General features: G+C 37.1%; 1 protein-coding gene and 1 long non-coding RNA gene across 4 annotated transcripts in view; both read right to left on the reverse strand.

The window, feature by feature from the left end:
• Positions 1-24,896, reverse strand: part of LOC136259834 (uncharacterized) — a 449,685-nt gene that overhangs the window by 234,600 nt on the left and 190,189 nt on the right. For all 3 annotated transcript variants that reach the window (XM_066053387.1, XM_066053386.1, XM_066053388.1), the window contains exons 6-7: positions 23,895-24,212; positions 18,416-18,667 (exon numbers count right to left, since the gene is read on the reverse strand). In XM_066053387.1, the coding sequence (XP_065909459.1) occupies positions 18,416-18,667; positions 23,895-24,212 (570 nt within the window). The remainder of the gene's footprint in view (positions 1-18,415; positions 18,668-23,894; positions 24,213-24,896) is intronic.
• LOC136259836 (uncharacterized) lies at positions 1,327-6,914 on the reverse strand. Its single transcript, XR_010703374.1, has 8 exons — positions 3,761-6,914; positions 3,553-3,711; positions 3,358-3,460; positions 2,536-2,601; positions 2,366-2,460; positions 2,214-2,260; positions 2,049-2,166; positions 1,327-1,606 (listed from the first exon to the last, which is right to left on the reverse strand). It is a non-coding gene; the product is annotated as an uncharacterized lncRNA (long non-coding RNA).

The raw sequence follows: 24,896 nt of genomic DNA on the forward strand, positions 1-24,896 counted from the left end.
TGCTCTATTGAGACAGACGGTAGTGTGTTGTGTGGCACAATAAGCCAGCATGCCACACCATAAGTATATTGACAGGAAGAAATGAAAATGAAATCTTCATGTATTCATAGCTCTGTGTAACCTATACCAGTCGAGATGATTTTTGCTGTGAAAATGCTCTCCACCATCAGAGTCCACATACATATATATATATATATATAATAGTTATACCACAGCTGCAAGGGATTTGCTGATATATACACCCAAATCCTGAGGACTGCAGGTGTATAATATCAGCAAATACCAAGCAGCCGTGGTATATATCATTTGGGGCGCACACACCTAATAGGTGAAAGAACTAGCGAGAACTCATCCCATTTGTTTTATACGGTAGCATCTGAAGATCGATTGTGGTTTTAATAGCGTGGGCTAATAGCCATCAGAATGTTATCCATATGTTAAAACGTCTTTAATACGTTACTATGCTTCAACACACAATGTTAGAAAACTTCCTATTGTAGGATGGAGTTTACATTGTTATCATTTTTGTACTAAGTTAAGCCAACTAACTTTGCTATTGGGACAGTTAGTTGTTATCAAGACTCATGGTAGTGAGGCACATGGCCAAGAAACTACAAAGTGCATGCCCAATTAGGACGCACGGCCACTACTGTGAGTTATTTACATGTAGGGACGGTTTCACAATATTAGCCCTAGATTATGTAACATCTCTCAATGGATTAGTATTGCATTACATAATAAAAAAAATCTTTAGTTGCCATCATCGTAGTTTTCTTGCAACCTCACTAAAATAAAAAATATAGCCGTATTTAGACATATTTCATTTTATTTCTCTACCTTGTGTTACACTTACCGTCAAGTTATACCAGTCAATATACCTGTGTTTGTACCAGCCATCTAGCACTGACATTATCTAATTCTGGTTTACCCCTATGTGTATTTTCTTCAATCAAACCTCTAATCTGTACAATAACGTTTAAAGGCACGATGTGAACACCAGCCCTAATGTCTGACAAATAAGTTATGAAAGCGTGTATAGCTGTAAGTTACCCACAGAAGGCGTTTTAAGCAGAAATCTTTTAGAATCCATTTAGTTTTTAAAAAATCCATTTAATGCCACACCTCATGCTAGCATCAGATGTCTTATAAACAAGGTGTAAGAAAGCATGAAGAACATACATACAATATAGAAGGTGTATAAATCGTTGGTCAAGATTCCATTTAGTGCCATACGCCATCCAAGAAATATTTTGCAAGTTGTGAGGAATGACAGAAACTCATGCATACAAAGTCATGAACCACATTCCAGACAAAACTTTAAGTATGCACATAATGAAAGCCACAACACAAGCTGCAGTGCTTTGTGGAAGTGTGAAACTGCAGTGACAGCTACAAACAATTAAAACAAATGAGGTGATTCTAATTGCAGACAAGACTGATGGCTGCATGTGAAGTGAAATCCATGAAAATTTCTTGCCTTAGGGTAAACATATAGCAACACTATTACAAAACATAGCACAAATTTAATAAACATGATATCAAATAGTTTAACACCAAAAGTGATGATTCTTGGATGTCTGCACGATGACACAAGATTAAGTGAGTTCTGTAAAAGAACAAGCAGACGCTGAATTAAACATAAAAAATATATATATTTGAGACTAAGGTGTACATAAATGTTTGGTGCCTAAATACATAAACATGAACACAAGGAGACCTGTCAAACAACAACTGGCTACCAAACAGAATGTACGACATGGTAAATATTTCCTAGCTACACATTTGGTGCCAAGTATATAAACATGATCACAAGGAGACCTGTCAAATGACAAGTGGCCACCAAACAGAATGTATGACATGGTTAATATATTTCTTAGCTATACAACAGGAAAATCAGGATTAGAGTTATACCAATTCCCACTTTTTAAGCTAAGCCAATACCTGATATATTGTCTACCCCATTTTTTACAACCAATACCTGATCTTAAGTTACACTTGTGCATGGAAGTACAACTTATAAAGCTAATGCTGTGAGCTTGTGCACATACCTTAAGTCAAAGCTGCTAATCAGACAGGCTCCAATTATCACAGTTTACATAGTGTTGGGGGTTTGTGGTCACCACAAAACACAATTGCTTGGATATCTGATGAGACAAGAGACTGGTCCTGTAAAACAACAAGTAGGCATTTTTGTCTAGTCCCAAGTGACTTACCATGACTCATCCGACTGCTAGTTGGTTAACTACTATGACCAGATGGCCTGCAAAACCAACGGGGTCATTAATATGTACAATACATTTTAAAAATCTGTGTACGAGGAAAACATTAAACTATTATAAGCTATAAGCACAACACGTAAACTGACCTGGGTATTAGTTTGTTACCATCAAATGATATAGTACAATATTAATTAATTGATATGTAGAATTTCATGACACCCTTTAACGTCACAATCGAGCACTACAAAAAGAGCATACAATACAATTCTTCTGTATGTAGACTGATATGAAATTCACAATACTAATAAAGTCCTACCTGGTCCTGAGTTAAGTATCACAACCACATCTACTGTTAGTGGGTGAATCACTATGACTAGACTGCCTGTAAAAACAGATAGGTGGGCATTAAATGCAATACAATTAAAATATATGTCACTTTAACACAAATGAATTTTATTCATTTAAACAGTTGGCATTGTTTAATATGTCAGGCTAGTGGATCCTCATGGCTTAACTATGGAGTGACAAGTGGGCATTAAATATAAAGCACCTAAAATCTGAGTACAATGGAACCTCTCTTATCTGGGCAGTCTGGCAGTCTGGTACATACTACTGTCCATATCTCAGAAATGTCCTAAGTGACTAACTTAAACAAGCCACATGACTAATTTGGGCTGTGCATCCAATGGAGGTGCCCAGATCAGGGGCGGATCCAGACTTTTAAAAAGGGGGGTTCCACTTTGAAATTGCAACTTTAGCCTAACTGTATAAGTTGAAGACCAAAAAAAAAAAAAAAAAAAAAAAAAAAAGGTCATCACCTGCTGACAATAGCTGCCACCTCACCAACTATATTTCCTTCCTTATTTATAACTAGATATATAGCTTGCTACACTGCTCCTGAAAAGACTACTGTGACTGCTCTATTAGACTATCTCGTTTGACTGCTCTATTAGAGCATTTCGAGTGAGAGAGGCTTTTCAAAAGGGGGGTTCCATGGAACCCTTGGAACCCCCCCCCCCCTGGATCTGCCCCTGCAGATAATAGAAGTGTCCAGTTAATAGAGGTGTCTGGATAATAGAGATAGGTGTCCAGATGAGGGAGGATTGCAACAATGCAATTCCTCTGTATGTTAACTGACCTAAATTTACGACACTCTTTTGATCTGAGTTCCTGTATGGTTCCAAGTAATGCAAGACCACATCCAACTACTGCTACTGGGTAAACCGCAACAACCAAATGGCCTACAAAAACCAACAAGTGGCCATTAAATACAATATGCCTAAATTCTGGGTACTGGAAAATATCAATATATAAGCACCACTTGTAAACTGACCGGAGAAGTTTGGTCCCATCATAACAGTACATCATAGAAATCCAGAAAACATATCTTCAGGAGATAATAAACAACTACATTCCTGTGTGTAGACTGACCTGGAAATTCACAACACCTATTATATGTCACTACAGTCCATATATACTTGATGACTGAGAACTACAAAAAGAACACAGAAGATAGTACAATTCCTCCTATGTTAACTTACATGAAATTCATCACACTCCATTTCTGTCTAGTCCCAAATTATGCTTTGTGCCATGACCACATCCAACTGCTACTGCTAGTGGGTGAACCGCATGCTATGACCAGATTACCTGTAAAAACTGAAAGGAGGACATTAAATACATATATTACACCTACACAAACGACACAGTTGGGGATTTAAAAGACTACACAGAGACCTGATTAGACAGGTTTCACTGTACATCAATTCAGTTATTTAGACCAGTATGCAGTGTGAATGAGTACATACAAACATTACACACATTACATTTGCTAGTTATTTCAACCTGCAGCCAAAGTTCCTGGACTTCTGATGTGATGTAAGTGGCAAGTGATAGTTGGTCCGTACACCTTATCAACAATCCTACCATGTGGTAACACCGGCATTCGCTGCTACTTTAGTAGCATTAAGAAGCTTGGCACAGGTTGAAAACCCTACCATATAAACGATGTGGCACTTTACACTAACTTCATCCCTCATTTCGTTAACCTTAAATACTGGCATATATCATCAAGTACTTCAGTATTCTAGACTCTTACTTCTTCAAATAGTGCTCAAGCGGTGTAGTTCTTCAGAAGTACGTCTCTACCTTGTACACTAAATATGAAAAATGCTTTTTATTGGTACCATGACTTTAGTTTTCTCTCAAGAACTTAAACAACAAACAACAACGACCTAGACAATGACTGCCATTTGTTTAAACATTCAATTAAAACCATGTATCATGTGTGTCCGCTAGGACTTTCCAAGAGATTTCCCCTAAATAGATCATGTGATAATTATCATGCTGGACTCTGGTGGTACGCATGGTTCAACAATGTGGTACGCATACTTTAATATAGTTTGTTCGCTGTTAAGCTATTTTTGTGGGATGTTTTGACAGTAGTTGACAATAACCGGGCAAAGAACCTCACAAAGAACTGCGAGAAGAACTAGCTAGTGTGATGGTAGGGCAAAATGCCCACTCATATAGTTCGGCCTAGGGGTATTACTGAACTAGCATTATCTACAGCTACTGTATATGTTGCTGATACATCACTTGGGCACCAGAACAAGTTTCTCCCATCCAAAACAGCATTCGATAGGCAGCAGCAATTGCTGTTACTGCTTCCCAGAGAATGTTCTTTGCCCGCAGCAACCCTAATTAATTGTTTTGCTTTGTCTGTTAATTTTTGCTTTGTATCCATCCTTGCCATGTCTACTTTGACTTTGGTCTTTGTGGTTGCATGTGACCAGGGAATTGTACATATTATTTAACACTTCATCTACTTTGATGGTTCCAAAAAAACAGAGGTGAATGAGGTAGTAAGGCTCAATCCTATTATTCTGCTGAATAGGCAAGGGAGTCTGGGGGCATGCTCCCTCTGGAAAGTATAAGTATATACTGCAACTTCAATTTGCTTAATTCAGTCAAAATGTGGTGATCAAGGCTCTGGACTTGCATCTATACTGTACTGCATGTGACACCCTTGAGGGGTTAGTACTGGCATTGTCCATGGCAATACTGTTCCATCTCCCATGCAAGCCTTGATGATTGAGTCCTCTATTCCTTTCTCTGCTGCTCTAATCCTGAAGCTGTGACCACAATATTAAAAAATGGTTATTATACTGATTTATACAACCAAGTACTAAGAAAAATACGAATGCGGTTAAAATTATGTCATAAATAATAATTAATAAATAAACAATGTTTGAGGAAACTAGAAGGCCTAAGGCTCCGCACTCACTGGGAATACAATCCTTGTTGAATGAAGACATAGTTGTATAATAATGAGATCTATCCATTATGGTAAGTGAAATGGTACAACGATTCTGTTTAATGCCAATCAAAACGAGTAGCACGTGACATACATACCATTGTAGTGACGTGTTCACTCTTCGGTTTGCTCATCAGTCTTAGAGAAGTCATGTATCCTAGAGAGAAGATGGGCTGGAAAGTAGATGCACAATGGGTTAGTGTTATTTAGTCAGGTGACAGGTGCTTCATTACAGCTGGTTGTTTACAGGCGACTTATTATAAATAACGCTAGCTAGCTAGTGTCAGGTTTCTCCAGCCCATCAGCCTATTGGAGTCATAACTTGGAGAGAGGGTACTTGCAGAATAATGTAAGAAGGCTGGAAGTAAGTCTCTTATAAAGTAATGTACAATCGAGATACTCTAATAGAGCAGTCACTTAACTGTAGTAGAGCACACACATTTAATTACCCACAGTGTGCATTTGGTTACTGGTTAGTTATGTTATACTATTTACAAGAAAGCGAGGTTGCTAAAGTAGCTAGTGTGTTATCTTGTAGACATTCTCAAATTGATATATACTCTAATAGAACAGTCACTTACCCTAAACAGTTTCAAACTGTTGTAGCTGTCACATCTACAATTAGCTACCACCTCGGTAAAATCTATGGAGGTGCAATGTAATTTCATAATACTGTTATATAACTGATGTTTATATAGTACCACTAAGAGTATAATATACTGTTTTATTATTATTGTCTTGAATGCAATGTGTTAGCTACACATAGCTTGTTCCATTGGTTGATTTGATTTGGGATCATAATTATTTTGATCATGCCTTAACCACCTAATAGCCTCACCAGGGGGTTGTCACGTTGATGTATGTACTTGGTTGTATGTGACGCGGTCCTAGTAATAAATTATTATGATAATAACAATTACAATGTATTTATAGCTGTGTAGCAACTGTGAACTAATTAGGCATTTGCAAGTTTAATTAGGTGTCTGAAGCATTTAACATGCACAGATATGAGACATATTCGTCAAAAGCAGTAAAGATAGACTTACTCTAATAGAACAGTCATACTACACTGTAAATTCATACTTCCAAATTTATGGTGTTATGAAACAGTCATTAGTATGTATGGCTTTTTATAACACTGTCAGACAAGATGACAGGTGCATCTTTGACTCTCCAAGATAATATTCTGCATTAATGTGGTTGCTCATTTCCAACTATCATCTAAAAATTACCTTCAAAACCAATTTGTAGAGTCTATCACTGACAAAAATGAGTGATATCCACCCCAAAAACACCTTCACTGTAAAAAAGGCATGTCCACGAAACTACAAGTACCTGCATGGAACCCAATGTTAAAAACACTTAGCTCAGCTGAAGTGAAAAGTAACTGTTAACATAAAGAAGTGATATCTGAAGCTGCCAAGAATACAAGTAACTACAATTACTCCATGCAAGAACACCTTGGCTGTAAAATAGGTGTATACATGAAAGTAACTGGTAACTGAAATAGTTGATATCTGAAGCAGCCAAGAATGAATGGTCATATACAACTAATTCAAAATTTTAACACTGAACCTTTATAATTCAGCTGTGTTCTATATTCACTCTTGCTGCATCCTAAAGTAATTTCTTTTAACTCTAATTGGCTGGTAATTTGGCCGCCTTTGAATTAGTTGTATATGACCATTCATTCTAGGCTGCTTCAGATATCAGCTTTTTCAGTTGCCAGTTACTTTCATGTATACACCTGTTTTACAACCAAGGTGTTCTTGCATGGATTAAACTTTAGTAATAGTTGTATTCTTGGCAGCTCCAGATATCAGCTCTTTAAGTTAACAGTTACTTTTCACTTCAGCTGAGCAGGTTTTTTTAACATTGGGTTCCATGCAGGTACTTGTAGTTTCTTGGAAACACCTTTTTTTACAGCGAAGGTGTTTTGGGGTGGTATTAATTTAAATACTTAGGACTGTAAGTTACTAACCTATTTCAACATAGCAGTAGTAGCTTTGCTGTTCCATGGTCTGTTCAAAGGCTGATAGGTGGTGGGTAGAAATATGCATCCACGATTGCCCAAACAATTATTTTGTGCCTTCATTATCCTTTAGTAACAACCAACTAGTCTATCTTAGCAAATATACTCAGCTTAGTAACCACTACAAAAATGAATCCCACCATAAAAGTTCTGTGTCGCTTAATATAACAAGTCAAAGCACATCGTTTCTTTGAATTGGCTGGGTATCAAAGTCATTGGCAAATCGCTTTCCCATGATATTGCATGGGCAATATGCGAGTTAAATTCCGAGTGGTGCCTTTGAACGCCCAAACTAAAGTGATATATATATATATATATATTATATATCTAATCAAAAACAGCCAAACTGTAAAAAAGGTGAGGCCCCCCCAAAAGGCAATGGTGAAAAAAGAAGTGAAATCCAAGGTGGAGACCAAGAAATGGCTGTGATGGTAAATTAATGGTAAAAATTTTAATAACGACAATTCAGGTGAATTTCTGTTGCCTCCTCCTAGGATTCGGCACCAAATTCACTTGAATTGTTGCTATTAAAATTTTTACCATTAACCTACCATCATAGCCATTTCTTGGCCGCCACCTTGGATTTCACATCTTTTTCACCATTGCCTTTTTCCATTAACCTACCATCACAGCCATTTCTTGGCTGCCACCTTGGATTTCATTTTTTTTTTCACCATGACCTTTTTGGGGGCTGCACCTTTTTTTACAGTTTGGCTGTTTTTTTGATTAGATATCACTTCTTTTTGTATTTGCATCCACCAAAGCCATCTTATTGCAAGCTTTGGTGTTATTTTAACCCGTGTTTTTTTCTTTACTACAGAGAAAGAAGAAAGACATTCAAAGCAGACCTTTTATATTAACTACTGAATTTTTGATTTTATCAGCAATTATACAACTTGTGAAATTATTACATGCCATTTCTTTTCTAACTTTGATCTCCACTGGGAGACTTGAAATGTAGCTGAACTCTCTACATGGTGAGATACAATGTAGCTGAACTCTCTATGGGATGGTTTGTTTGTAGCTGAACTCTTTACATGGTGACTTATTTCTAACTTATTTCTCTTACAGGATGACTTGTTTTAAGCTGACCTTTCTACATGGTGATTTGTATGTAGCTGAACTCTACAGGGTAAATTGTTTCTAGCTGATCTCTTTACCAGGGTGACTTGCTTCTAGCTAATCTCTCTACAGGGTGACTTGAACTCTCTACAGGGTGATTTGTTTGTAACTGAACTCTCTACACTACAGGGTAACTTTTTCTAGCTGATCTCTCTATAGTGTGAATTGTTTGTAGTAGTTCTCTCTACAGAGTAATTTTTTGTAGCTGAACTATCTCTTTAAGGTGATTTGTATCACTCTACAGGCCAGTACAGGGTGACTCATTTCTAGCTGATCTAAAAAAGGGGATTTGTTTGTAGCTGAACTCTCTATATGGTGCCTTTGTTCTAGCTGATCTTTCTACAGGGTGACTTATTTCTACCTGATGTCATAGTTGTTCTCTCTACAGTGTGATTTGTTTGCAGCTGATCTCCCTACAGGGTAATTTGTGTGTAGCTGAATTCTCTACAGGGTGATTTGTTTGTAGTTGAACTCATTGCAAGGAAATTTGTAGTTGAACTCCCTACAGGATAACTTTTTTTCTGGCTGATCTCTCTACAGTATGATTTATTTGCAGCTGAACTCTCTTTTGATCTCTCTACAGTGTGATTTGCTTGTAGCTGAACTTTGTACAGGGTAACTTGTTTCTTAGCTGTTCTCTCTAGTTTGTAGCTGAACTCTCTACAAAGTGGCTTATTTGTAGTTGAACTATCTACAGGGTGATTTGTTTGTAGCTGAACTCTCTACAGGGTGTTTTTTGTAGCTGAACTCTCTAGAATGTGACTTGTTTTTAGCTGAACTCTCTATACAGGGTTACTTGTTACTGGCTGATTTCTCTAGGGGTGACTTGTTTCTGGCTGATCTCTCTATAGGGTGACTTATTTTTATAGCTAATCTAATAGGGAGATTTGTTTGTAGCTGAACTCTCTACCTAGTGACTTGGTTCTAGATGATCTCTCCGCAGATAATTAATCTCTCTACAGGGTGACTTGTGTCTAGCCAATCTATCTATAGTGTGATTTGGCTGTAGCCAAATTTTCTACAGGGTAGCTTGTTTGTGGCTAACTCTCTACAGGGTGACTTATTTGTAGCTGATCTTTCTACATAGTTGTTTCTAGCTGATACCACTAGGGTGATTTGTTTTTAGCTGAGCTCTCTACAGGGTGACGTACTTGTAGCTGAACCTGACTCTGTCAGTACAAGGTAATTTGTTCGTGGCTGACCTCTCTACAGGGTGAGTGGTTTCAAGCTCATCTCCCTACAGGGTGACTTGTAATGTTCTGAATCTCTAGAGCAAATTATTTGCAGTTGTACTCTCTACAAGGTGACTGTTCTATTAGAGTATCTCGATCTCACTTTTGCTACACCTAGTTGGTTTTCAAATCATAACTAAGTGATTTGTAATCTGATTCTTCTGTACTACTGCAAGGAATTTTTATGATGATTATTGCAGCTACATACCAATTCTCAGCTCATTGCTCTAAGCGGTTTGCCTGGTAGGCATGAAAACTAATTTTTTTATTCATAAAACTTGATCAAATAATTGTGACACAGGTAGGATTTTGTGTCACATCTTGATGGGGTCATTCCATACCACATCAACAAAAAAAATCCAGACCCTCCAGATTTTCATGAAATTTGGCATAGACATGGACTCTACTAAGAAACGTTCTCACACCAAAATTTGGCCCATTCTATTGATCTCCCTTTAAGATGTGACCACTCCAAGTTTATTACAAATTACTACACTAGTTGAATAAAATGGCCATAACGTTGTCAGTGATTGTCACAAAATCTTTCTGTTTACATTTTTGTAATGCTTATAAAATTCTGTTTCTAGTGATATATAACTCATCAAGACACACGGTAGTGTGTCATACGGCCCAAGAAGCCAGCGCACAACACCCGTGAGTATATTGACAGGAAGAACAAAAACGCAATTTTCGCACCTCCGTAGCTCTGTGCTGCCTTGATGAAACAAGACACTTTTCGCTGTGGACATGCCCGCCACTTCAAAAATTATGCGACTTCAAAAATTGGCTTAGTTTCTTCGTTCTTTCTTCATATGTGACTGGATCTACGAAAACCGTTCTTATCACCCAAGACAGTAAGTTTGATTTTTTCTCACAAACGCAAAGCTTAATGAATACACTATCAAGTTTCACTGCCACAGTCAACCACAGCAAAGTGGTCTGCTTTTGCTGGCTGCTTTTTTAAAACACAGTGGTGAGCCGTACAAGTGGTCTGGGGTCTTGATGGAACCCTGGTCAACCAGGAGATGGCTGTGTGTGGTTGTACAGCTCTGTGGTGCTGGACAATGACCTGTGCTGTAAATTTCCTTTAATTTTAGCCAGTTCTGAGGTCTGAATGGCCCATAACTTGGCCTAATTCATCCCAACACGTTTCTTTTCAATTTTTGATCACCATCTTGCCTGCCTTCCAGGGCCCTCCTCCCATCCTTCTGGAGCTCGCCTGATACAGACAACCTCAGTTTAAAAACTATCTAAAATGGCGGGAAACTTAGTTGTTGGCTACTTGTTCAGTGGATGGTCAGGAAGGTAAGAAATTGTTGTGAAACGTGTGAAAATTTGGTATGCGTAGCTACCACCATTGGCCAGCTACAACACTCTGAATATTAAAAACCAATATTTCTCGATACTTTTAAATGGGCGATAAGATCAATTTTCCCAGAGACAGTCACATATTTTTCTTCCTCTTTTCGCACACTTACAAAAACTGCTATAAAACGTGAATGCTATATCTGATTGCCTTGAAATTTGGCACACAGAAGGGGGTATAAAGGCGCATCTCGGTACCAACTTTGGCTGGAATACGATAAACAGGCAAAGAGTTATTAGCGATTAGTATAGGTAATCACACACATTTGAGTGCAATTTTGGCTGTTACGAGTACAATTATTCCAAAATTGCACGAAAATGTGTGTGATTGCCTACTAATCACATAGTGACCACCCTTCATGGTTTGTAGTACACATCTATCCAGTTCTAGGTGGCCATTAACTTCTACCAGGTGATAGCATCATCCTTCTTTGTATTACATCATTTGTTGTTGCACTTAAAAGGCTTTACATGTAGGTAATTCTGATTGTCTACTCAAAATGTCTAAGCATATTGCACTTAAAGGCTTCTAATGTCAGCTTATTTGATTGGTTATTCATTATATCACTTTCTTGTTGCACTTAAAAGGCTTCTGTTATTCTGCTATTTCATTGGCCACTTTACAGTGCAATTACAGAAACAAGGCCATGGGATTTGGGATTAATTGCACTCCTACTATTGGGACTAATGTATGGCAAATTAAATTACTATGTGATTATTCACAAAAAATAACACCAATATGTTGTCACGCCTACAGGGTAAACCACTTATGGGGAGAAGCTGAAAATCGGTGGGTTAATAGGTTAACTATAGAACCTCAAACCTTTTGTAGTTTGAAAGAAATCAAGCTAAAAACCACGAAGATACAATGAAAAACCAACAATGTGTAACAATTATGCAATCGAGATTAGCTAATAAAAAACGACTACTTGTCACGCCTACCAGAAAAACCGCTTGGGGTAATGCTTTGAAAATCGCTGTACAGATGGAGTAATCATCTTAGAAAGGCTCTTCAATGGTGTAGAAGAATCAGATTTAAAGCCACGGACTTATAACACGAAATCCAACTTGGTGTAGCAAGTGCGAGATCGAGATACTCTAATACTGTAATAGAGCAGTCATCTTAATAGAGCAGTCACCTTAAGAGAATCCAAGAGATCAGCTAGAAACAAGTAACCTGTATAGCCATCAGCTACAAACAAATCACCCTGTAGAAAGTTCAGTAACAAACAATTCACTCTGTAGATAGATCAGCTAGAAGAAGTTACCTTGTAGGGAGTTCAACTATACGGAAAGAGATAGTTCAGCTAGAAGACGTCACCTTGTAGAGAGTTCAGCTACAAAGAAAAAACCATGTAGAGAGTTCAGCTACAAACAAATCGCCCTGTAGAGAGATCAGCTAGAAGAAGTTACCTTGTAGAGAGTTCAGCTACAAAGAAACAATCATGTAGAGAGTTCAGCTGCAAACAAATCACCTGTAGAGAGTTCAGCTACAAATAAATCACCCTGTAGAGAGATCAGCTAGAAGATCTGTAGAGAGTTCAGTTACAAGCAATTCACCCTGTACAGAGATCAGCTAGAAGAAGTTACCTTGTAGATAGTTCAGCTACAAAGAAACCATCATGTAGAGAGTTCAGCTTCAAACAAATCACCTGTAGAGAGTTCAGCTACAAACAATTCACCCTGTACAGAGATCAGCTAGAAGAAGTTACCTTATAGAGAGTTCAGCTACAAAGAAACCATCATGTAGAGAGTTCAACTACAAACAAGTGACCCTGTAAATACATCAGCTAGAAGAAGTCACCTTGTAGAGTGTTCAGTCACAAAGAAACCACTATGTAGATAATTCTGTAATAAATATACATATTATATATATAATTTGTACATTTACTGATAAAATTAGAAATATTTAAAGTATTTAACATCTGCGTCATCTTTTCTTCTTCCTGTGGTAAAGAAAAAAAGATAGATTAAAAAAGTCCCAAAGCTGGCCATAGGCTGGCTTTGGGGTATACAAATACAAAAAGAAGTGAAATCTAATCCAAAACAGCCAAGCTGTAAAAAAAATAGTGCGGCCCTCAAAAAGGCTATGGTGAAAAGGATGTGAAATCCTGGGTGGCGGCCAAGAAATGGCTGTGATGGTAGGTTAATGGTAAAATTTTAATAACAACAATTCAGGTGAATTTTGTGCTAAGACCAAGTGGCACCAAAACTCACCTGAATTGTCATTACTTAAATTTTTACCATTAACCTACCATCACAGCCATTTCTTGACCACCACCTTCGATTTCACATCTTTTTTCACTATAGCCTTTTTGAGGGCCGCATTCTTTTTTACAGCTTAGCTGTTTGGATTAGATTATAATTACTCAAGGAAAAAGATGAAACCACAAAAATGTGACTTTTCCTTTGATCTTACTTTTTTCAAAAACGATATTTCAATTACTTTCATTTTTTGAATATTCTTCTAATAATACTCTTCTTTCATGACAGTAAGTTTGAATTTGGGATGGCAAATAGATCATGAGTTGTGGCTACATACGTAATTTTACATGCTACCGGGAGTATAACTATGAACACTACTATAACAATACAAACTTTACAATTAAATTATAGTATGGAATCTCATCAGCAAGTTGTAATACACATACAGTTGGAGGCATAGTATAGAAGTATTATAAGGTGATTAAACAGAAACATCAGTACTCACCATCGCTGAAGCCACACCAATATCTTCTATTATATTGTTATACAGTATATATATATCTAATCCAAAACAGCCAAGCTTTAAAAAGGAGTGTGGCTCGCAAAAAGGCTATGGTGAAGAAAGATGTGAAATCCAAGGTGGCAGCCAAGAAATGGCTATGATGGTAAGTTAATGGTATAACTTTTAATAACGACAATTCAGGTGAATTTGGTGCCGCTTGGTCTTGGCACAAAATTCACCTTAATTGTCGTTATTAAATTTTTTACCATTAACCTACGTACCATCACAGTCATTACTTGGCTGCCACCTTGGATTTCACAATTTTTTCACCATAGCCTTTTTGAGGGCCGCACTCTTTTTTTACAGCTTGGCTGTTTTGGATTTGATTTCACTTCTTTTTGTATTTGTATACCCCAAAGCCGGCGTATGGCCAGTGTTGGGGCTTTTAACACTTTCTTTTTTTCTTTACCACAGGAAGAAGAAAAAGATGAAGCAGATTTTAAATACTTCAACTATTTCTGATTTTATCAGTAAATGTACAAATTATATATATATAATACATATATTTATTACAGAACTCTCTACATGGTGGTTTCTTTGTAACTGAACACTCTACAAGGTGACTTCTTCTAGCTGATCTCTCTATAGTGTGATTTGTTTGCAGCTGAACTCTCTACAAGGTAACTTCTTCTAGCTGATCTCTCTACAGGGTGAATTGTTTGTAGCTGAACTATCTACTAGGGGTGTAGCCAGGAATTTTTTTGAAGGAGGTTCAGATTTAAAGTGGAATGTCTTAAGGGGAAGGTCTGGGTGCTTCCCCTAGACCATGTTTGAATGAAAATGATCATACACAAAACGTGCCCTTAGGCAGTAACATTAAAAGGTGCTTTTTGTGCATCTAACCTACACACTGCTGTTTATGCAGCTTATAGAAACTATAAAACTATTGTAAAACTACCTAATCCTCACTTCCAGATAGCATACTGACAGTGACAGCCAACTTCAATTTCCTAGCACAAGGAATCCCTCCACACTCAAGTCCCTTAGTTGGCAATACTTCTTTCCAGCTGTACACTATTCTCAGGCGGTCCTCCTGTTGATGGTCAATAACTTCAGACTTGGCTTATACTCCAATATGTTTGAGACATCAAGTGCCCACAACATGTAGCGAATAAACAAACCATTCGTCAGGGAAATATACATCAACAATTCACAGTTTGTGCTACCCTGACACATGCAGCTGCTGCCTTGTAATATGTCTCGACCAACCATTGAACAGTCCTTCGCCATTTCACTTACATGCCATTTCAACCATGCACCACATGCACAATTGATCATGAGATGCAATAGATATGTTTTGCAACATTAATGTGATGTGACCCTCAAGAGTAGTACAGAGGAGCACCAGTGGGCAGGTAGCTACTGGGCTGTAAGATTTGGTGTGATTTTTAATTTAAAAAAAAATCTGCCTCTGAAAGGGGGGTTCATCTGAACCATCTGAACCTCTCCTGCCTATGCCCTTGTCTACAAGGTGACTTCTTCTAGCTGATCTCTCTACAGGGTGATTTGTTTGTAGCTGAACTCTCTACAAGGTAACTTCTTCTAGCTGATCTCTCTCTACAGGGTGAATTGTTTGTAGCTGAACTCTCTACAAGGTGACTTCTTCTAGCTGATCTCTCTACAGGGTGGTCTGCTTGTAGCTGAACTCTCTACAGAGTAATTTGTTTGCAGCTGAACTCTCAACATCATGGTTTCTTTGTAGCTGAACTCTCTACAAGGTAACTTCTTCTAGCTGATCTCTCTACAGGGTGACTTGTTTGTAGCTGAACTATCTGCAGGGTGGTTTTTAGTAGCTGAACTCTCTACATACAAAGTGACTTCTTCTAGCTGGTCTCTCTACAGGATGACTTGTTTCTAGCTGAACTCTACAGGGTGATCTGTTTGTAGCTGAACTCTCTACAGGGTGATTTGTTTCCAGCTGAACTCTGTACATGATGGATTCTTTGTAGCTGAACTCTCTACAAGGTAACTTCTTCTAGCTGATCTTTCTACAGGGTGATTTGTTTGTAGCTGAATTCTCTATAGGGTGATTTGTTAGCAGCTGAAAGAGATTTACAGTGCACATGCAAGTATATATGTAGCTAAATACACAGGGAAAGTGGTTTTCATATTTGGTGGTGATTCATAAGTGCAGAATAGCCCCCAACACTGACACATTAATTTTAAACACTAAAATACTTCAAAATTACATTGATTCATGATATGTGACTGAATTTGACAAAACAAGGCTTCGACGCACAAAGCTTTGTTAGGAGATATGGCGATTTAAAGGAATCATTGTGTAATACCTTCCCAGTGCCTACAGCTGTGCAAACAAAATTTGCACCAATTGTTCATCTGTTCACTAGCTATCACTGAGTGGGTGTATACATTTCTGATACCCAAAACTCACCCTGTTTTGAGCAGCGTTTTTCGATCGGGTAATAATATCACAGGTGGTAGTAATAGGGTGGGAGGGTGGGGGTGGACAGTGGTCTTAATATAAGGGTATAAAATGAAGTAAGAAGACGATTGGAATCCAGAGGCCAAGTTTGGGCTCTCCATGGCCCTCCATGGGCCTCAAATTACTCCAAATTGACTGAGGACACTATTGGCCAACTCTCTGTGAAGTCCCAGCTCACTACACACCATTATCACAAAGCCATGGCCATTTAATGGTGCCAATCTCACACTCGTGGCTTTGACAGGGTCAGAAGAAAGCTGCTACAGAAACCAGACTTGCCAGTGCTGAAGGAAGTACAGTGTGAAATATGATAGTGTATTAGACCAGCAATCCATTTCTGGTAAAATCGTAAGTTTGATTTTGTGTGTGTGGAAGCCTTGTTATATGAAATCCGGTCACATATCTTATTGCATGGTTATAGCCCTGTATCAGTATTATTACAGCTGTTTTAGTTTGAATTTTCAGAGGGGAGTTTTCAGAGCCCCATGCCTGCCCATATACACCCCTGCACATCAGTGAAAGAGCTAGGACTTTGCAAATATACTCATGCAGATAGATTTTATTGTGAGCTTCCTTGCTATTTAATTTAACAGGCCAGCAATATCCCAATAACTAAACTTCTAAACATTTAACTAAACATCAAGAGCATTACACGCACACATGCATTTCTCAGGTATACTAAGCAGTAACTACTATTCATTGTCTAGCAGCTATATAAAATGCAGACCTCTTCAGCTACATCAGTACAAGGAGCCACGAATTAATAATTTAGGTTGTCTACACTTTATTAATAATAGTAGCTAATCTCATGATGTTAGCCATGACTACATATCTGAAAAATAGGTATAGCACAGTGTTCAGATAAGCACATTATAGAAGAGGTTCAGCTTGGTTTTGTTTGAAAACTCATGATTGGGCATGGAGTATTTGAGTGACTGTATTATTAGAGCATTTGAGTGACTGTTGTATTAGAGCATTTTAGTGACTGTTCTATTAGAGTATATTGATTTTTTAGCAAATATTCATCCCCCACCCAGATCTTAGCTGTGTAGGGGTGGGGCTTAGCTCCATTTAAGTTAACATCTAAGAATAGCCTTCAATGCCCTACATATAGCCCCTCCCTACCTTTCGGGCACTCATGTCATATATGATATTTCTATGCTGGTTTTTAGATGCGGCATTTTTTGTTGTGTGCATCACTTTAAGGGGGAACCCTACTAAATAGTACCATATAAGGGAAAGTTTCAATGGGCTAAACTTTTGCGGATTTTGCGGTTTTGTCAAAAACTGCAAAAGTTTCCCCACGAATGCTGCTGCTAGCTGTGATGTCCGGACTGATTGGCATGTCACTTAAGTTGTTAACAATGTGGAAAGTCCTGCAACATCCCAGCTTTTTTTGTGAGCCATGCCCACTTATTTGGATTGTGCATCACTGTATGTTGTTAATCATATGTGGAGCCACACCCATTAATCAAGGTGCATTGCAGCAATCTGAAGGCATGTACGAAGCCACAGGCATTGCTGTGTGTATGCCCAATGTAGAGCCACACCCACTTTAATTGATCATCAGGTGCCAGTGTATGTTTGCATCATAATCATCATGACCCACACCCACTTATCAACAAATTAATGTGCATTGTTTACGTGCACGGCTAAGCGTTTTGAGCGGGCACCACCATACTTTCATCCACCATGAAAGTTTTACCATGAATAAGTTTGTTTGCTCTCTACTGCAAAACTTTCACTCATTAAAACTTTCCCCCTATACGGTACTAATATACTATTTGATAAATTTATAGAAATCATTTAAATCTACTTCTGAATCGTTAAATTCAAATGAAAATACAACATTTAAATACTGCTAAACACAGATATATTAGCTTGTATGTTAGATTCCCTGTCATCCAAAGCCTCCTCACCTGATAACATCAAGTTGTATGGATCACTGAAAAACTCTAAATCACCAATCATTACAGAGCAATTCAAAACTCCTTCATCTGTTACTTCCAAATTACTAACATTCACAGTTTGCTCAGTTTCCATATCAGCAAAACATCCAGTAGAACAATTCCAACTATATTCACTATCAGATGGTGGAGTAGGAATTACTGAACATTTAAAGTTTGCATCAAATCCAGCATATTGCTCAGGAGGATCACTTATCACAGTAACTGCATATTTTACATATTCAAAAAGTAAAACAATAATAATTTTGGCAATAAAATTAGTAAATTATTCAAATACAATGCACAAGTCATAAAGTCACAGTTGCCATAAATCACAGTAGTGGTTCATAATAGAGATTGCCTTTGGAAATTTGCAAACTTGCAATAAAGTAGCTACCTAAAATCCACTCCTAGTCTTACAGCTAGGAACAGCAAAAGTTAAACTAGCATCTATTTTCTCAAACCATTTTTCAAAAGAATCTAACTCCACTAAGTGATTATATTCACATGTATAAATGTGGTTATACATGTACAAGAATGTATAGAGTATCTTGTGGAAATTTATGTTGTGACATGTTGTATGTTGTGGCTATCACAGCATCCCTCAAAGCCAATGTTATTAAACATTTTATTGAGGAGTAATTATCTTAAATTCAAATATATAGTATTGTGCAGACTGCTCTATTAGAATTATTGATCCTTCTATTAGTGTATATGAAACTCTTTGAGGTTACCTAGTTAGTCAGAGAGGGGGGAGTATGTCCTATGGCCCCTTATAAATCTACTTTATTATACAATGTTCCATGCTGAATCTGTCATTGCTGAGTTGCTGCATAGTGTACACCTAATTTCTGGCTGGGTGGGTTGTGGTGGTGGGGGGGGGGTTTAATTGATTCAATTGCATCTTCTTCTTGTGACAATTGTTTTGATGTAGTGCCACAAGACATAACTTATCATAAAATATTTTCATAGCAATTCCTTGTCCCCTCTATGTACACATTTTGTGTTGCTTTGCAGAAACATTAAGCTAATTGGGTTGCAATTTCACACATTCTTAAACACGTAATATGTAATGCTATTGGTAAAATTACTACATGCATCTAGGGATTCAGCAATAATATACCCTAGCCAATACATTGTGCTAAAAATGGCTCTGTGATTTTTTACACATATAATTGCTATTGTTCAGTGAAATAAATATGGATCCCACCAAGTATGTGGTACTTGATAAGTTATGCTAAAATGGCTCTGTGATTTTTATCTCTATTGTTCAGTGAAAAGAATATGGATCCCGCCAAGTATGTGGTACTTGATATTTTTTCAAATAATTGCTTGTATAAATAATCTAATCAAAAACAGCCAAGCTGTAAAAAAAGGTGCGGCCCCCAAAAAGGCCATGGTGAAAAAAGATGTGAAATCCAAGGTGGCGGCCAAGAAATGGCTGTGATGGTAGGTAAATGGTAAAAATGTTAATAGAATTCACCTGAATTGTTGTTATTAAAATTTTTACCATTAACCTACCATCACAGCCATTTCTTGGCCGCCACCTTGGATTTCACATCTATTTTCACCATGGCCTTTTTGGGGGCCGCACCTTTTTTCACAGCTTGGCTGTTTTTGATTAGATAGTATGAACATATCGGAATATCGGGATAGTATCATTATCGGTATCGCCTATCATTGAAAAATTACTATCGGACAGTAATTAAAATGTAAAAATATGCAGATATTACTGCAAAAGACTTTAAATAAAATATTTGGGAGCAAAAATTAGCCTTAAAAGGGTGTTTAGTCTCTTAGTGAAAACGTATCCATAAGTAACATCCCTACTTGCATATCTCTTTGCAGGAAATAAGTAGAAAATAGGTGAATTTTTACTATTCTTGCACTTTAGTCTATCATGAACAGTGTCTTGCTATCATTTGGATATTGTATCGCCCAGTCCTAGTGTCATCGTGATCAAGTAAATAGATTGTTAAGAGGTGTGGTTCAGTGCTCGATCACTACGATTAATCAACAAAGATCATGGTAATAGACATGGTATTGAACCTATGATGAAGTTACAGGTATCTACCAAGCATAAGCACTTAAAATTAATATTAAAGTTCATGTCATCTAAATAATATTATATATGCTGCTCAAGATAGGAAAATTAAAGTGTCAATATGGTTTCATTGCATGAACAAGGATGAAGACAAACCTGATTGAAGATAAAAGGAAAGACAAGGCACAGAAGGCACACACTCATTGGAACCCTAAAAGGCACATCCCACTAATGAGTTTGTTATTGTGGCGTAAAATGGTAGCCGTCCACTGCTTCATTTGGCCTCCAGCCTTGCAACTGTGGTCAGGCAGGCAGGCAGATTAAAATTCAAACTTTGGTGATTTTTTTAAAATTTTATATATATCTGGCTACCTGTAAGTGTTTTCTTGTTAGATGTTTACTTGTTGGCTGCCTGTTAGTGTTTTCTTGTTTTCTTGTTAGATGTTAGATGTTTTAAGTGTTTTCTTGCTAGATGCTTCCTTGTTAGTGTTTTCATCATGTAAGATGTTTCTAGGATAATTTTTAATGGTATAAATTTTAGGCAGTGTGCATCATTTTCCTAGTGCTACCATACTGTTTGATAGAAGTTATTCCCATACACAACATGTAACACCAGAAATATGTTTCAGTGTCAAATATTGTCAAAATAACACCTATCACTGAATTACAGAATTTTTTTTTAAAATCCTTAAAATTTTGACTTGATTTTGGAAGCTTATGTTTGTTGCGCTATATATATAGTAAACATTTTCCATGCAATTTAACACCAACAATTTCAATTTCAAAGAACAGTGTTGGTTTGAAATAAACTAGTATATTAATATTAACATGAAGTAGGGATCCAAGCAATAAAAGGTAGTGAAACAAGAGATGAATGATGGTATTACAGCGTAGCTCGGTGGGAAATCCCTACATTGGCATTTTTAAAATTATTACTATTATAATTATTACTATTATAGCAATGATTTTGTTCAGTGCCAAAGTAGGGATTTTCCCATTGAGCTATGCTGTAATATCATCATTCATCTTTTGTTTCACTGCTTTTTATTGCTTGGATTCCTACTAAATTAATAATTTTGATATACTAGTTTGTTTGGTTTTTTTGTTATAGTATACACATGTGACCATTCTGTTAGGGTGACTGCTGTATTAGAGTACTCAAGTCAGCCTTTTACCTACTAGGGTGTGTGTCACTATTTCATATTTTCATTGTGCTAGCATTATGAATACAGCTATAGAGGGATGTGCCATTGTGATTGAGCAAATAGATTGTCAAAGTACTTAAATGAGTTTGCAGCTATTTTGAGTGATGGTCAATAGGTTACTATAAACATGTTCTGTCACAGCTCAGCTGTTTAATCAGATAATGATTTATACATAATTATTTATTTATGTATACTACAGTTGCACTGAAATACTGCTGACTCAGATGACCCACTGACCTGGATAGCAATCTGGGTTAGACCCAGATTTGACCTGGATGTGACCTGGATTAATTAAAACTAAGGAGTGCACCAAGAGCTGCATTTTGAGTATTCAACTACCATGTTAAGCACAAGGGTGCACTAAACAGGTAAGCTTTATAATTCACCTATCAATCAGTGGGCATGGTTCCATGTACTTTTATAAACAGCAGTATACATTTCCTGTAAGTGGGTGCGGCCTACAACTTCAAATCACCATACTGATAAATCAGTGTGGGTCATCATGTGCTTACAAACAGTATCACATATTCCTGATATTAAAGTGGACATGGCTCACAAAAGAAGTTGGACTACTGCAAGACTAGACTATACCTCATAACAATCAATTGATGGGTGTGGCTCCACTTAAGCCTACAGACAGCAACAGACATGGGTTTGTGTATACCTATAGACTGCAATACTACTAAAAATGAGTATGGCTGCCATACGCATACAGACACTAATGCTGATAAGTAGGTGTGGCTCATGAAAAAACTGGGCTGCAGATTATGATGTATTATCACACTTACATGTAAAGTGCTCATTGGTCTTATATCATGCCATATCTCACTTTAAAGATTTATTCAGGTCAGACCTGGATTGGATCACATGTGAAATGAATTAATTACTAAGGGTATACACATGTAGTTTGCACTTATATGGACAGAGCTGAGTGCCAGTGCACTGGTATACAGTGGTACACAGCTATGCATTGGTATACACAAGTATACATGTTTTTATAGTGGTATATATACACAGGTACACACAAGTATACGCAAGTACACACAGGTATACACAAAATATGCCTGGATACATAACACAAGTATACACAGGCATATATTTTATACACAAGTATACACAGCTACACACCAGGTATACACAGGCCTATGTCTGCAAATATATGACTCAGTCATGCATTTTTGAATTCCTATTTATTAAATATTAATTATAATCTACTTAGCCAGATGTATGCTCTGGCAAAGTTTAAGCCTCATAATATGCCAATAGCTTTTGGAGTTATGACCCTACAAAGTAGCAACAACTGAAAGATTGATGTGCACAGCAAGTATAAGGAAAATAAATTACAGATGCTTACTAAAATGGTTATAACTTATGAGCAGAATGTTTCGAATTGTACCATCATGTTCACCATGAATAAGGTAATCAATTGCTGAATAATTTTTCCTTGTATCACCTATCATCACTACATACAAGGTGAAGAAAATCAATCGTCTCATTGTATTCAATGCTTTATATAGTAAATTTAGGCTTGTACTATTGTGTTGGGTTTTCGCAGATCTGGTCACATACACAGGCATACACAAGTGTACATAGTGCCTGCATGTGCATATCTGTATATACCTGTATATCTCATAGTACTTGTGTGTAGTGTGCATACCAGTAGTATACTTTTTAATCTAACTCTAACTTAACCCTAACCTAAACCTACATTCCAAAGCTTCTAACTCGTATACCAGGTCAACTGCTAGACAAAATTCCTAAACCATATACTGGGTCAACTATACTAATAGCACTGTTCTCTTTAGGGTTATCCATTGTGCGTACTTGTATACCCTGTACTCACACTATATAGTCCTTGGTCCTATATCATGCCACTATACTGGAGATGTAAAGAGAGATTGAAATGACCTGGACAAAATGTGACCCAGTTGACCAGGATGATCTGACCTGATTTCAACACACAAAAAGTGTAAGAAAATAGTAAGAATCACAAAATTATGTAGGTACAAATAATTTATGTAATACATACTTCAGACATAAAACACCAGATAATTTGTCAAATACTGTATGGGTGATGATAATGTAGGGATGATATGATGTGTAACAACCTCAGGTACAGATAAACTGTTGTTTTATATAGTAATTGTTTATTGCAATGATTCCTATACAATTTAGAAACCATTAATTATGTTTGCACTTGTACCTGTATATAGATTGCAACTGACACCAGCATCATCACTATGGTCGCAGTTGTGATGGCCAATTGCATTAGCTGGGCAATCAGTAATTGATCTCTCATTGCCCACACATTGCACGTTATCAAGAAGAATCGGCCCACTACCATACCCAAATCGTGCATTTGATAATGCTTTACTATCACCAAAAAATCCCAGCTGTCTGCACACAACATTAGCATCATTATTGTTCCACCAGTCATCACAAACTGTACCCCATTGGCCATTCAAATAAACCTCCACTCGACCTTCAGTTTCATCAGCACCATTAACTAATCTAACGTGACCTGTAACCAGAAGAATATAGCATCTTTACCATTGTATCATTAACCTAATAGTGTGTCATGTGGCCAAGGAAAGTTGATGCATCCAGGTGCATAACAGACAAGTGTGCATTTTACAGGAACCAAGAAAATGCAATTTTCACACATTCATATATACTCAGTAATGCCAAGCGGAAATAGCCCATTTTTTCTGTGAAACATTCTCAGGGTGGGACATCATCCATACTAAATATGAGCTAAATCAGTCCAGCAATCTTAGAGATACACACCTTCAAAGATCCATATAAGTACAAATATTTGAGGTAAGCAATTTTCGAGGATTGATGATTCATTGTTTTATTTTCATAGATTGTTCATACCAAATGTGATGTCCAGCAATCTTTAAGATACATACCTTCAAAGATCGTTTTACCATATAAGTACAATATTTGAGGTATGCAATTTTCAAGGATTGATGAATTCCAGGATTTTTGTCATTTTATTTTCATAGATAACTCAATTTTCACTCAGGCTATCTGCTATTTAGCATAGCACTGGTCTTGATAATCGTTAATTTTTGAGGATGAAAATTTTGCAGACAGCTAAGCAACCATAAAATTCACAAAATGACATTCTTCGAAAAGTTGTATGTATATGGTATTTTCATTTTATATTTCTTCATCTCTTATTAATATTCTCACCACTTAC

The sequence above is a fragment of the Dysidea avara genome, chromosome 7 (genome assembly GCF_963678975.1).
Source record: "Dysidea avara chromosome 7, odDysAvar1.4, whole genome shotgun sequence".
NCBI lineage: Eukaryota > Metazoa > Porifera > Demospongiae > Dictyoceratida > Dysideidae > Dysidea > Dysidea avara.